The 14,682-nt window shown below is 42.8% G+C and overlaps 2 protein-coding genes across 4 annotated transcripts in view; one reads left to right on the top strand and one right to left on the bottom strand.

Annotated features, from left to right (window-relative positions):
* WASHC4 (WASH complex subunit 4) overlaps window positions 1-1,404 on the bottom strand; it is a 57,162-nt gene extending 55,758 nt beyond the window's left edge. For 2 of the 3 annotated variants that reach the window (XM_042468064.1, XM_042468066.1), the window contains exon 1: window positions 1,304-1,404. In XM_042468064.1, the coding sequence (XP_042323998.1) occupies window positions 1,304-1,364 (61 nt within the window). In that variant the 5' untranslated portion in view covers window positions 1,365-1,404. The remainder of the gene's footprint in view (window positions 1-1,303) is intronic. The other variant, XM_042468065.1, reaches the window with a different exon arrangement.
* A 9,486-nt stretch (window positions 1,405-10,890) lies between these two features.
* Window positions 10,891-14,682, top strand: part of ALDH1L2 (aldehyde dehydrogenase 1 family member L2) — a 45,609-nt gene continuing 41,817 nt past the window's right edge. Inside the window, exon 1 of the mRNA XM_042466667.1 lies at window positions 10,891-11,147. Coding sequence (XP_042322601.1) covers window positions 11,100-11,147 — 48 coding nt within the window. The 5' untranslated portion in view covers window positions 10,891-11,099. The remainder of the gene's footprint in view (window positions 11,148-14,682) is intronic.

The raw sequence follows: 14,682 nt of genomic DNA, 5'->3' as shown, positions 1-14,682 counted from the left end.
ATGACTTGGAAGGCACACAACAACAACAAAAGGCAAACCTATCACAGGGTTTTCTTGGCAAGATTAGGAGGATTGGTCATTGCTTTCCTTTGAGGCTGAGAGAGTGTGATTTGCCCAAGATCACCCAATGGGTTTAATGGCCCAGCGGAGATTCAAACCCTGGTCTCCAGCATCATAGCCCAACAGGGAGATCTGAAATTAGATACAGGGATTACGGAGGTTAAAAAGAGAGAGAGAGAAAAGGAAGAAATATCAGAGAACAATGGGACTAACAGAATTATTTAATGAAAGATAGAACAGATACACACACACATATGTATGTATGTATGTATGTGTATATATTTATACACACACACACACACATTTTGGGAAAGGATACTGTGAGGGTTCAAAGAAAGGAACTAATGAATGAAGACTGAAAGTATAATTTAAGGGTATAAATGGAAGATAGAAATGAAGGAGTAAATAGAGGAAGAACAGAAATAAAGGATGAGAGTTGTTTGTAGATATTGGTTTTATATGCTTGAGTGGGTTAGGATGAATTTGTTTAGGAGAACAATGGAGTTTATCACACGAAGGAGATCGGGAGTTTATCCTGTGAATATTCCAGCAAAACCATGTAATTACGTGAAACGATTTCACACACAGTCGCACAAAACCCGCCACTGAAGTGGTCACAAAGCAGCATTAACGCGCATCTTTTTTACTTTCTGGTTTTTGATGCATTTCCGGCGTTGTTTTATTCGCGCGATTGCATGTGATCACCCTTCGAGCCATCGCTTGCCATTTTCGCTTTATTTGCAGGACGCTTTAAACGCGCTTCAATCTCTAACGCCGAAATTAGCCCCGGCGTGATAAACTCCGACGTAAGTTAGTACGTGCTGCTATAAAAGCATGTAAATGAAGTGAGTCAGGTGTGTGAATAATATATTTTTTATCATTATGTTTATGTATTTTATTTATTTATTTATACATTAATTAAAAAAATACTCCAAAAAGAAGAAGAAGGAACCCTTCCCTTTTTAACCTTTGGTCACCTTGACTAGGAGGGAATGGGAGGGCATTTCAGTTATTCTGAGGGCATCCTAACTGCCTGAGGGCTGACAGGCTTCTGAAGCCCCTCAGGAGAGAGATGAGTTTTTAAGGCGGAAGGTACCATTTCCCCTGGAAGGCGGGGGGGGAGTCCGACCGCGGGAGAGCGAAACCTCAATGACCACCTATGAAAGTCAGCTGCCTCCCCCCCCCCAGGACACCTTGGAACGTTCCGTCAGAGAGTTGTCCCGCTTTCCCCACCAAACCTTACTCTGAGAGCCGTCGTCGACGCGGTCGAACTCCCAGTCCGGCGACAGAGTCTCCAGCGCCATGACAAGCCCGCACCCAACACCGCCAATCTCTCTTTCTCCACCCCCCACCGCCTGACACGAGACTTCCTGTCACGCCCGCAAAGCGTTCTGGGAAATGTAGTTCTCTGGTCTCCTCTGAGGCTTGGTGCACAGCGCCCCCTTCCGCACAAAACAGCACCTAACTTTTTTCCCCTAATGCAAAAGTATGGAGGCTTTGGTGGCCCAAAACACACTGCAGAAATAATCCACTTTGAGACCGCTTTAACTGCCCTGGTTCACTGCTAGGGAATCCTGGGAATTGTAGTTTATTTGTGGCACCAGAGCTCTCTCTGACAGAGAAGGCTAAATGCCTCACAAAAACTACAGTTCCTGTTTTATCATATTCTTATTTAAATGAATTGTTTTTATTATGATAAGCTTAAATGTAAATAAGAAACATGATTTCTTTTTATGAAAATAAAGTATATATATATATATATATATACACTGTATTTTCATAAAAAGAAATAATGTTTTACAGTATTTACATTTAGGCTTATCATAATATAAACAATTAATTTAAATAAGAATATCATAAACAGAAACTATATATATATATACACACACACACACACACACACACAGTACAGTTCCCAGAATTCCCTAGCACTGAGCCAGGGCAGTTAACGTGGTCTCAAACTGGATAATTTCTGCAGTGTGTTCTGGATCTTTATTTATTATTTAAATCAGTGATTCCCAAACTCAAGGCTTCCAGGTTTTTTTTTTTTTTGGACTCCAGCTCCCATAATTCCAGACTATTGGTCAAGATGGCTTTGAATTCTGGGAAATGGAGTCCAAAAAAAACACCAGGAGGACCAGAGTTTGGGAGTCACTGGTTTAAATAATGGAGGCCTGCTGGTTTAGTGTGTTTAGGAGTGAAGGGCCCAGGCGAATGTGGGGGAAACGCAAATAAAAACAGAAACACTGTTCTTTTTACCTGAGAGAACGCCTCTCTAGGAATCTCCAGGTCCTCCAGTGCAACTCTATGACCAACATCTGCCAGAATTTGATCACAGAATCACGCCGGAGGACCTACAAATGCCTAGAGAAGTGTTTTCTCTAGGGACTTCTTCAGCACAACTCTATGGTCAACCTCTGGCAGAGTGGCGCTGGAGGGTCAGAGATTCCTAGAGAGGACACATTAACCAAGATTACAAATAATCCAACCCACAAAAGGATCTCAGTAAAGCCTTTGACAGGGTTCCCCATGACATTCTTGCAAACAAGCTTGTAAAATGTGGGCTAGACAAAGTAACTGTTACATGGATTTGTAACTGGTTGACCGGCCGAACCCAAAAGGTGCTCAACAATGGCTCCTTTTCATCCTGGAGAGAAGTGACCAGTGGAGTGTTCAATGGGTTTCTGTCCTTGGCCCAGTGCTATTCAACATCTTTATCAATGACTTGGATGAGAGATTTGGAGACATACTTACCAAATTTGCAGATGACACCAAATTAGGAGGAGTAGCTAACAGCCCAGAGGACAGGATCAAAATTCAAAAGGACCTTAATAGATGAGAAAGCTGGGAATCCTTCAATACCCAGGATTAACTGCCATTAGTTTATGCTAGTTAGGGTGGTGGAATTTGCAGTCCAACAACATAGCGACAGCTTCAGGGTTGTTACATCTGCTTTAAAGGCCAAACCAGCCTCGTCTCAGATATTCTTAAGGAACTTCCCATACAACTCCTGCATATAGTAAGATCTTCAGATCGTGAGATGGAGGCTGAACTGTTTCCTGTTATTCTTCAAAATGTGGCTGAACAACTGAGCAGAAGCTTTTCTCCACTAGGACCCTGATTCAAAAATATCTTTCCAGGAAAGCCAGCTAGTTTTTTCAGCCTTCTCATTGAAGCTGGAGATGGGAGGCTAATTTATATGACAGTATAAACTGTATTGACTATAGGAAGTAAAATTAAACTGCTTCTCTGACAAGGGCCCAAATTCGCAGCCCAGAACTTTTTTTCTGGTTCTATTACAAAAAAGAAACTCGGTGCCATCTAGACTCATTTGTTCTACAGTCTCATGTAGGATAATTTTTTTGCACCGGTCAGATTATGGAGTCATTTATTTATAACAGCGGCTCACTCATCTGACACTCATCACACCAAATTGTTGGAACACTTCAAATTCCAGTGTGGTTGAAAATAAAATACATGTACACACAAACACAAGTTCATGTTCTATAACTATATATATAACATGTCCTATAAATAGCATGTCCTATAAATTGTCCTATAACAATTTCATCTCCTATAACTAAACATGTTCTGGGACTGCAATGAGTTGCAAATATTTCAAATAAATCAAATCTAAATCTTGGAAATAATTACTTGCAAATAAGTAGTAGCATGTAATTGATTCCATTTTTCCAGTAACTAAGACACCTTTTGTGGCATAACTAACTTTTGAGCTATTATTATAGTTACAAGGCCTTACTGTTCAGGTGTGTTTTCTACCACAAGCCATGGGAATGTACTATTCTGATATAACTTTTGAATAATGAACAAGTTAACTTCTTTTTAACTTTCCTAGGTCTCATTAAATTATGTTCCAGCGAACAGCAAAACAATTCTTTCAGTTGATAACAGCTTAAATTCAAGTTTTTAAAGCATTTTGACACTGTTGCTTGCAACTGACATAGACATTCATATATTTCTGTAATGAGTGAAATTTTTGAGGTGAAAGAGACAGCAGAAGTGGCTCTTCCATTCATTAACAACATCTATGTGATACAACAAGTGGTTTCCTCCAGTTATATATCTGGTAGTTGGTCATTGGAAGGTAAACACAAGGTGCATAGTAAGGTAGAAAATATATATATATATATATATATTATTTGAAAATGTGGTTGCTGTGAATGTGAAGAAGGCCACTGTGGGAGGGAAACCAGGTATAGGGCATGCACATTCACCTTAATATCTAATTTCAGAGAGAGAGAGAGAGAGAGAGAAATGATGGAGGGGAGATATGATACTCTCAGGTTTATATTATCCTGGAGTCTTGCATGTTACATCACTGCCAGTCTTGGCACTCTTCCTCTGAAGAATCAATGCAAAGAGACAGTGTTTATTTTAAATTTATCACAGTTCATATGAGAAGCACCAAGAGAAGCTGTAGCCTAACACAGACTGTTCAGGGCAGAATAGCATCAAGTTATTTGGCTGCTGACATGAAAGAGAGAATTTAATCTAGCTGTCACCATAATATTATGTATTTATGTATGCATAGAAAAGGTATATTCTGTCCCTCTGGTGCTTTCACATCACTCAAGGTAGGTAGTTAGCCACAATTAAAACCGAATTTAAAAATTAAACAACATTCCACAATAGAAACTCTAATATAATAGACACAGATGGATGCAGCAGATAAAACATTGCTATTTATTATTATTATTATGCTTTATTTATATAGCGCTGTAGATTTGCACAGCGCTGTACATGCAAAAAATAAAATAGATAAGAGTAAACCTGCCCATGGCATACAAAATAAGAAATAATGGCATAATACATATAAATAATACATAACATATACAGTAAATAATATATAACATATAAATAATATATAACTATTTCCAATCTAACAATAAAAACTATCTATCATTTCCATATCAAACAACATATTGGAACTATTCTGTTTTTCCCCTGCAAAACCCACCACAAAATTGTGTGAACAGTGCTAAAAGTCTCACCTAAATGTTGCCAAATAAAGAATTACCAAACACATATTGAAGACTGGCCACCCTACAGGTTGTGTGGGACTTGAACTCCCATCAGTCCCAGACTATATGGTCAGGGATGATGAAAATTGTTGTATACTAATAGGGACTGAGAGCCAACATGGCGTAGTGATTTGTATGATGGATCAGGACTCCTGGAGACCAGGGTTCAAACCCCCATTCACTGGGTGAACTTGGGCAAGTCACACTCTCTCAGCCTCAAAAGAATGTAGTGGTAAATCTTCTCTGAATATGTCTTGCCAAGGGTCAGAATTCTTATTTGGGGGGCAATGCCCTCATTTTGTCGTCCCCCCCCACACACACATATGTTACACCCCAGATTCCACTTTTTACTGAAAGTCCTGCTTTTCAATCACTATTTTACTATACGTTAAATTGGTTGCACTGGGCAAGTTGAGGCACAGATTGTTTTAATCCCATCCTATCTCTGGAATCTTCTAACATCTCAGTACTTCAAACAGCAGGGACTATTGCTGCCCCGGTTATAGCAGGGTTAAAAAAATAACAGCAAAACTTCCACTGGCTTCTACTATGATTCCATCCTATGAAATCCTGGGATTGGCAATTTAGGGAGGTGCAAGTCACATGCTCTCAGCCTTAGGGGAAGGCAACAGCAAACCTCATCCAAACAAACCTTGCCAAGAAAACCTCATGGTAGGTTCGCCTTAGGGTCACTATAAGTTGGAAATGTCTTCAAGGCACACAACAACAACAAGCCAGAGAGTGCCTCACCAGACTGTCAGTCCCAGGGGTTTATAGGATGTAACCACAGCGGTTAAAGTGGAATCATGGCGTTATAATTGCATAGTATGAATGGGCTCTTTAGGTTACAATTCCACAAAATAATTTAGTACTGTGTAATTCTAATGTCTGCAAAAGTTACTTTTGGACTATGATGGACACCAGATTCTGCTGGATTCCAACCACTATTCTCTCTCTCTCTCTCTCTCACACACACACACACACACACTGACAGATACACATACATACACATTGCCACCATGTGTAGAGCTGTAAAACTTCTACTGTACATTTACAGCACTATATAAATAAAGAATAATAACAATAATACTGGGACCATAGCATTGCCATGTTTTTTACATTTCCTGGCAGATGGTTAGTGTTCAGTAAGTCTTTGCTGTGTACTGGCTTAGTGTAAGTGAAGGGTGCTTTTATCTCTTTTAAAAAATAATCTTATTGCGCCCTGAGAAGACGTCCCTATATCTTCAGTCAGTTTTTACTTCACTTTTGCCATTCTCTTCTTCAGATGCTTTAATTACTTTTTTTCTTTTCTTTTTAGAGATGAACAGTTCATCTGAGACAATTTTTGTCTAGGAATATGATAAACTGTTTTGACATGTGCCAAATTATCCTGCTATGTGGTATGTGTTTCAACATCATCCACAATTATTAATGTGTACTATGTGTATTAACTGGAAAATGAAAGTACAGTGATGTTCTAAGTGATTTTAAAAAACCCACATAATTATTAAGGAGACGGGAGAGGATTTTGAAGATCTATGAGAATATTTTTAATTGTCAGAATAGGAAATAAGAATTCTTTTCTCCCGGCTAAACATCCCCAGCTCCCCAAGCCATTTCTCATAAGGCATGGTTTCCAGACCCATCACCATTTTAGTCGCCCTCCTTTGGAAGCACGCTTAAGTCTAGGGAAGCTTATGCTGCCAACTTCTTTCTTGCAGTGTCTCAAAGGTGCTACAAGATCTCTCTTCTATTGTTGTTGTTGTTATTATTATTATTATTATTTCCAAATGCATCTGAAGAAGTTGACTTAGGTATAGAAAAGCTCATGCTGTCAGTCCCTTTCTTTCAGGGAGTCTCAAAGGTGTTACAAGATCTCTCTTCTATTATTATTGTTGTTGTTGTTATTATTATTTCCAAGTGCACCTGAGGAAGTGGAGTTAGGTCTAGGAAAGCTCATTCTGCCAGCTCCTTTCTCCAAGGGGCTACAAGATTACTCTACAAAATTATCATTATCATTATCATTATAGCAAAATGCATCTGAGGGAGCAGACTGAAGGAGGGCAGGACTGGATGGGAGAGCAATTTGGGCCAGTCAGGAGGCGGCGAGGTGAGTGTGAGGTGGGATTGCAGGGCAGTCTGGGCCTGGCCCCATGCATGGCCTGGCTGTCTGGCTGGGGATGTAGTTTAAGTCCTTCTACTTCGGATGGGCAAAGGGATGGACGGGACTACGATTCCCATCAGCCTCTTGGAAGATCCGACCGGGACGGGGGCCTAAAGGGGCGGGACTGAACGGTAAGGTATAATAATTCCCCATAATAAACGAAAGGCTTGCCCAACGGGAAGGTTTAATTCCCTGGAAATGCCCCATAATTTTTAATACCCGGAAATTACCCGGAATGGCGTTTTATTACCCGGAAACTGGGGAATTCCCTGGAAACTGGCAACACTGGGAAGGAAGAAGCTAAAGATTGTTGCCAATCACCCTCGAAGGGCATCCCCTGATTGGCTCCAGGGACGTAGCTAGGATTTTAGGAAGGGGGGGGGGGCGGACCAAATTACACCCCTTAAATGGGGCTTGAGTGGGGCGGGGCAGCAGCACACACCATTCATTTTTCTAATGGAAGGAGGGGGTCCGGCCCCCAGACCCCCCCCCCCTGGCTACATCCCTGTTGGCTCCCCGGAATGCCTCCAAACTCCCCAGAAGCGGGCGGGACTTCTGGGTGAGGGGTTGCTGCTAGGCATTATGGGAAGGCAAAATGGGGGGGGGTTTCCAGGGCCCTTGTTTGGAGGTCAGATATTTTGGGGAGGGGGAGGGCTGGTTCCCCGGAAACCCCCCATAAATATTTCATACCCGGAAAATAAACGGAAAGGCTTTTTATTACCCGGAAACTGGGGAATTCCCCGGAAATTGGCAACACTGAATGATTTCCATAAATGGAATAGAGCGTCTTCTCGGTTGCCTCTGGCAGCCATTGGCCTTCTGACAGGTTCAAGGCTGGTCTAGAGGGCTGAACCATCAAAGAGCCCAAAGGACAAAGAGTCATGTGTATCTTGGAAATGATCAGATCCGTTGTGGCATTGGCTTTTGTAGACTGCAGCCCATTTTATCAGGAGCAGCAACTATTTATCCTGGACCCCAGCACTCCCTCTGCTCCTTACAACTAACAGTGATGTGTGCATTACAGTGAATTGGAATGGAATGACAGGAGAAGAGAGGATGCTGCTGTAATGTCTGGTTCCTATGCAAGTGGCCCAAAACCATTCCACATCATAAACCTTTCCATTGTTTTGTGAATAATTCCCTTGTTTAAAAATGTTTGTAGAATCCTTTGTTTATATCTCACCTTTTGTATATAAATACACTTAAAGCAGTGTACAAAACAATTACTAATACATTATGTAAATCTTCATCGGGTGTGTTCAAATGACTGAAAATCAATTCCTTCTGATAAAACCAGGAGCAAGATGAAGCAATTCAGCATAAAAACACAGAAACTGGAATTTAAACCACACAGGAAACTTGATGAAATGGAAAGATCTTAGTAGCTCCCCTAAAGCATGAAAGAATGCTTCATGTTTTATTTTTAATGCATTTAATAAATGTGAACAGGCAAAACTAGATCTTTATTTTTATAATAAAAACCCTCATTCTTGTGGTGGGAGGGAACTATGGCAGTTATTAAATCCAACCAGTTTTGTTTATACACATTTGTGTATATGAACAAAAGTAAGCAGAAATAAAACAAGAAAGGCAAGATGTCTGTAATAGAGTACTTCAGAACACGCTAAAACTTGAAAATCAACTATACAAGAATAATTTAACTGCTTCACTGAATTCTGTAAGTATAAATTAGATGAGAGGTATAAAGTAGAATGGTCTTAATCAAATTGAGAATTCTCCCTTTGTTAGTGAATGTTAAAAGTCGTAGAGAAAGACAACATTTAGATACAACAATGGTCAATAAAAATATAATCATAAACCAATGCAATATAATAAAAGCAATAAGGTATCAAATATTGGGTGTATTGACATGCACAACAAGCCAGAATCCTGTAGGGATCCCAGCTAGTCATGAATAGTAGTGTGCTGGTGCAGGTCGCTCACTTGCTCCAACTTGTTGCCCAGCACTAGTCATACCTTAATGGAGAGAATATTCCACAATCAGAGCGATGTTCTGAGAAGAGGGAGTGGAATGGACAGGGTCCCTCCTTGGGAAAAAATCCAGATTCAAGTTATATCAAACATTTTCAGTACAAATATGAAATGCAGAAATGTTTTGGGGAGTTCACTGACTACTGTTAGAATCCAGCTGTGTTAGTCTGGAAAATCAGTAAACAAAGGGGATCTTATAGCACCTTTGAAACTAACTGAAAGAAAGAATCTAGTAGCCTGAGGAAGCTGGCTCAAGTCTACCAAAGCTCATGCTACCATCTTTCTTTCAGTTAATCTCAAAGGTATGGCAAGATTCCTTTGCATACTGACTGTTGTTGTGCGACTTCAAGTCATTTCCCACTTATGGTGATCCTAAGGCATATCTATCATGGGTTTTTCTTAGTAAGATTTGTTCAGAGGGAGTTTGCCTATGCCTTCCTCTGAGGCTGAGAGAGTGTAACTTACCCAAGGACACCCAGTGAGTTACCATGGCTGAGTAAAGCTTTGAAACCTGGTCTCCGGAGGTTTAGTCCAACAGTCAACCCATTGCCCAGGCTCTCATTGACTGACTAAAGCCAACCCCCACTCAAGAGTTGCCATTGCAAGTTTGATCCACTCAGTATTTGAGAAACACTCAAGTAATTCAGATCAAGGGAAGTAATAATGCCATTGTATTCTGCATTGGTCAGGCCTCACCTGGAATACTGTCTTTAGTTCTGGGCACCACAGTTCAAGAAGGATGCTGACAAGCTGGAGTGTGTCCAGAGGAGGACAACCAAAATGGTGAAGGGTTTGGAAACCATGGGTCTGTGAGGAACAGCTTAGGGAGCTGAGTATGTTTAGCCTGGAGAAGAGAAGGTTAAGAGGTGATATGATAGCCCTGTTTAAGTATTTGAAGGGATGTCATACTGAGGAGGGAACAAGCTTGTTTTCTGCTGCTCCAGAGACTAGGACCCAGAGCAATGGGTGCAAGCACCAGGAAAAGAGATTCCACCTCAACATTAGGAAGAACTTCCTGACAGTAAGAGCAGTTCTACAGTGGAACACACTCTTTCCTTGGAGGGAGGTGGGGTTGCCTTCGTTGGGTTTTTTTAAACAGAGGCTGGATGGCCATCTGTCAGGGGTGCTTTGATTGTGAGTTCCTGCATGGCAGAATGGGGTTGGACTGGATGGCCTTTGTGATCTCTTCCAACTCTAGGGCTCTGTGCTAGCCCTGTTTAAATATCTCAAGGGATGTCACACTGAAGATGGAGCAGATCTGTTTTCTGCAGCTCCAGGGAACAGGAGCAATGAATTCAAACTGCAGGAAAAGAGATCCCACCTCAACAATGGGAAGACCTTCTTGACAGTAAGAGCTACTCAACAGTTAAATACACTGCCTGAGGTGGAGCCTCCTCCTTTTTTAAACAGAGGGGGCTGTGGATTCATGCATGGCAGAATGGGGTTGGGCTGGATGACCCTTGGGGGTCTCTTCCAACCCTGTAGTTCTATGGTCTAAATTCATCCCAGCTTGAGGATGGGGGGAGGGAGCCAAGCAGCCCTGCGCCCTCCCAGCCTTGGAAAGGGAAAGGAAGGGGGCTGCAGCTGGCGGAGCGATCGTTCTGCCTGGCCTGGAGCCAAAGGCAGCCTGCCTGGGTGGCCTCAGAGGAGGCGAGGCCGCCCCTCTTGCCTCCAGTCGCTCTGCTAGGTCCCCAGGCTCTGCACAGGGACTTGGCACCGCTTCCCAGCATCGCCTTTGCTCCTCTCCACAAGCAAACAATTGCTCCTGGTTTTGCATTTTCATTTTCTTTCCAAAGGGGCATTTTTTGCTAACCGGCCTCCCTGCTCTTCCATTCCCCGCAATGCTCTCCATCAACAAGCAACTGCTAAGGAAATTCTCCACCTCTGCAGTGAGTATGGCATCGGGATCCCTAGGCAAAGGAGGAGGGGGAGATCCCTAGGCAAAGCTTCCTTCCCTTCTCCTTGCAAAGGTGGCAGCACCCCAGAAGAAGGCAGGTCTGGGGGCACAAAGCATCTCCCCTCCCTACTTCTTTTCTCTTCTTCTCCTGCCTTCTTCTCGGGTCCCACCTTTGCAGGCATTAGAATCTGCAAGGGAAGGACTGGATCAGAAATGGCTGGCATGATGGAGGGGAAGGGAAGGCAGTCACTGCAGCCTTAATAACCCTCTCTCTGTGTGTATTTGTTGTTGCTGTTTTGTGCCTTCAAGGCATCTGTGACCTAGGGCTACCCAAAGGTAAGCCCATTGTGGGGTTTTCTTGGCAAGTTGGTCCAGAGGGGCTTTGCCACTGCCATCCTCTGAGGCTGAGAGAGGTGCATCTTCCCCAAGCATCACCAAGTGGGTGCCAGGACCAAGCAGGGCTCCAACCCTGTGCCTTGGAGGATGGAAGCAGACTGAAGTCTGCCAAAGCTCATGCTGACAACTTTTGGATGTTCCTTTGCTCTCAAAGGCGCTGCGAGATCAGAGTTGCCAACAAGCCTCGGAGATATTCCCTGGCATCTTTTACCAAAAATCCCCGGAATTCCCCAATATCACCCGGAACATTCAGTCAAAATCCCCAGAAAGTCCCCGTAATGTTAATATGGCAGATCTTTTGCAAATAAGCGTAAACATAATTGAATAAAAAATAATTGTAACTTATTTCAACTCTCAAAATTACCATTCAACCAACCAAAGAATCTTTCAGTCCTTCTAATACTTTTAAGATATTGGCATGAAGGTCCAGGAAGCTTTCTACCAAATAGAAACGTGTTAGGCTGCAACCACACTCCAGAAATAATCCGGTTTGACACCCCTTTAGCTGCCCTGGGTCAGTGCTAGGGAAGCCTGGAAATTGTACTTTTGTGAGACATTTAATTTTCTCTGTCAGAAAGAGCTCCAGTGCCACAACAAACTACAATTCCCAGGATTTCATAGCACTGGGCCATGGCAGTTAAAGCAGTGTCAAACTGATTCATTTTGGCATTACGGGTACTGCCAAAGTGGCACCAAACTGCATGATTTCTACAATGCAGATGAACTCTTAGGATGCATCAACACTGCAGAAATAATCTCGTGTGACACTGCTTTAGCAGCTATGGCTCCATGCTATGGAATCCTGGGATTTCTAGTTTCTTGGGTACCAGGGCTCCCTGACAGAGAAGGTTAGATGCCTCACAAAACTGCAATTCCCAGGACACCTTAATCTGTGGCAGTGAAACTAACAAAATAATATTTGGCCCTTTCAAACATTTAAAACTATTTCTTTTGGCATAAAATTTTGCAGGCGCTGCTTCAAAGTGGCTACAAGCTACATATCCCAGGATCCCATAGCATGGAGCCATGACAGTTAAAACGATATGAAACTGGATTGTCTCTGGAGTGAAGATGCAGCCTGAGTTGGGTCCAAGAGACATTGCAGAAATGCTTTAGCTGCCCTGGCTCAGTGCTAGGGAACCCTGGAAATTGTAGTTTTGTGAGAAAGAGCTCTGGTGCCACAATAAACTACAATTTCCATGCATCTGAGGAAGTACGCTTAAGTCTAGGCAAGCTCATGCTGCCAACTTCTTTCTTTCAAGTGAGTCTCAAAGGTGCTACAAAATCTCTCTTCTATTATTATTATTATTTCCAAATGCATCTGAGGAAGTGGACGTAAGTCTAGGAAAGCTCATGCTGCCAACTCCTTTCTTGCAGTGTGTCTCAAAGGTGCTACAAGATATCTCTTCTATTATTATTATTATTATTATTATTATTATTATTATTATTTCCAAGCGCACCTGAAGAAGTGGACTTAGGTCTTGGAAAGCTCATTCTGCCAGCTTCTTTCTTGCAGGGAGTCTCCAAGGGGCTACAAGAGCTCTGTTGTTGTTGTTGTTATTATTATTATTACCAAATGCACCTGAGGAAGTGGACTTAAGTTTAGGAAAGCTCATTCTGCCAACTCCTTTCTTGCAGGGAGTCTCAAAGGGGCTACAAGAGCTCTGTTGTTGTTGTTGTTGTTGTTGTTATTATTATTATTATTATTATTATTATTATTATTATTATTATTTCCAAATGCATCTGAGGAAGTAGACTGAAGTAGGGCAGGATTAGATGGAAGAGCAATTTTTGCCAAGCAGGAGGAGGCGAGCAACAATTGGCTAAGGCTGCTGAGTGTGAGATTGGACTGGGGGATGGTCTGGCTGGGGATGTAGTTTAAGTTCTTCTACTTTGGATGGGCAAACGGATGGACAGGACTTTGATTCCCATCATCCTCTTGAAAGATCCAACTGGGACGGGGGCCTAAAGGGGCTGGACTGAACAGGAAAGTTTAATTCCCTGGAAATTCACCATACTTTTTAATACCTGGAAATTACCCGGAATGGCGGTTTATTACCCTGAAACCGGGGAATTCCTCAGAAATTTATTCTGCAGAGGCGTAGTCCAAAGCTCGAACCAGAAAATGCTATGAAACGCATGAGGTTGCCATAAGTCAACAGGTGAGATATGCTTTGCCATAGGTAAGCAAGTGATATATATACACATACACATACATACATACATACATACATAGACACACATATATACACATATGCCTTCAAATCATCTGTTGACTTAGGCAGCCCCATGAAATTCATAGGGTTTTCTTAGGCAAGAATACTCAGATTCAAACAACATTCCACCAAACAGCGATACCTTTATTGGCCAACCGGAATGCCCAATATACTTGTTGCAAACTTTCGAAGCCCCATGGCTTCTTCTTCAGGCAACATGTTAAAAGCAAAACAGGAGAAAAGCAACTGATGTCAGTCAGATGCCTGCATCATACTGTTTCGGTCCTTAGTTAAGATGGTAAGGGGAGGGTTTCTTTTGTAGCAAGGACGTAGCCAGAGGGGGGGGTTGGGGGGTCGGGACCCCCCCTATCAGGCCCTGGGGGCGTTCAAGCTCCTTCTTCCCCCCTCCCCTCCATTAAAACCACGGCCGGGACTTAGTTAAGGGGCAGGTTTCAGGGGTCCGGACCCCCCCCTTCCAGGAGAGGAAAGGGCCCTTGTTGGAGCGCGCGTGTGCACGTGTACAGCCCCAAAAACGCTGGGGATGGAGAGCGCCAGTCTTGCTCTCCTCTAGGCTTCAGGAGGGGGCTGTGCGCGTGCACACGCGCGCTCCAACAAGCACCCTTTCCTCTCCTCCCGGCCCTGGCAAAGCCAGGAGGAGCGCAAGTGCCACCCCTAAACTTTTTGCGGGGCCTGAGGGGGAGGGAGGGATGGAGGGACAAGAGGCTGCATCAAGCTGCATCCACATTCAAGAAATAACCAGGTTTGGCAGCGACTTAACTCTTTTGTGGCTCATGGCTATGGAATTCTGGGAGTATGTTCTGTGGTCCAGATATTGAGGCTTGGCTCTATTCTGGCTCATTGCTATGGAATTCTGGGAGTTAGAGTGTGTTCTGGGGTCCAGATATCAAGGCTTGG

Source organism: Sceloporus undulatus, chromosome 5 (assembly GCF_019175285.1).
Source record: "Sceloporus undulatus isolate JIND9_A2432 ecotype Alabama chromosome 5, SceUnd_v1.1, whole genome shotgun sequence".
Taxonomy (NCBI): Eukaryota; Metazoa; Chordata; class Lepidosauria; order Squamata; family Phrynosomatidae; genus Sceloporus; species Sceloporus undulatus.
This window is presented reverse-complemented; position numbering and strand designations above follow the sequence as displayed.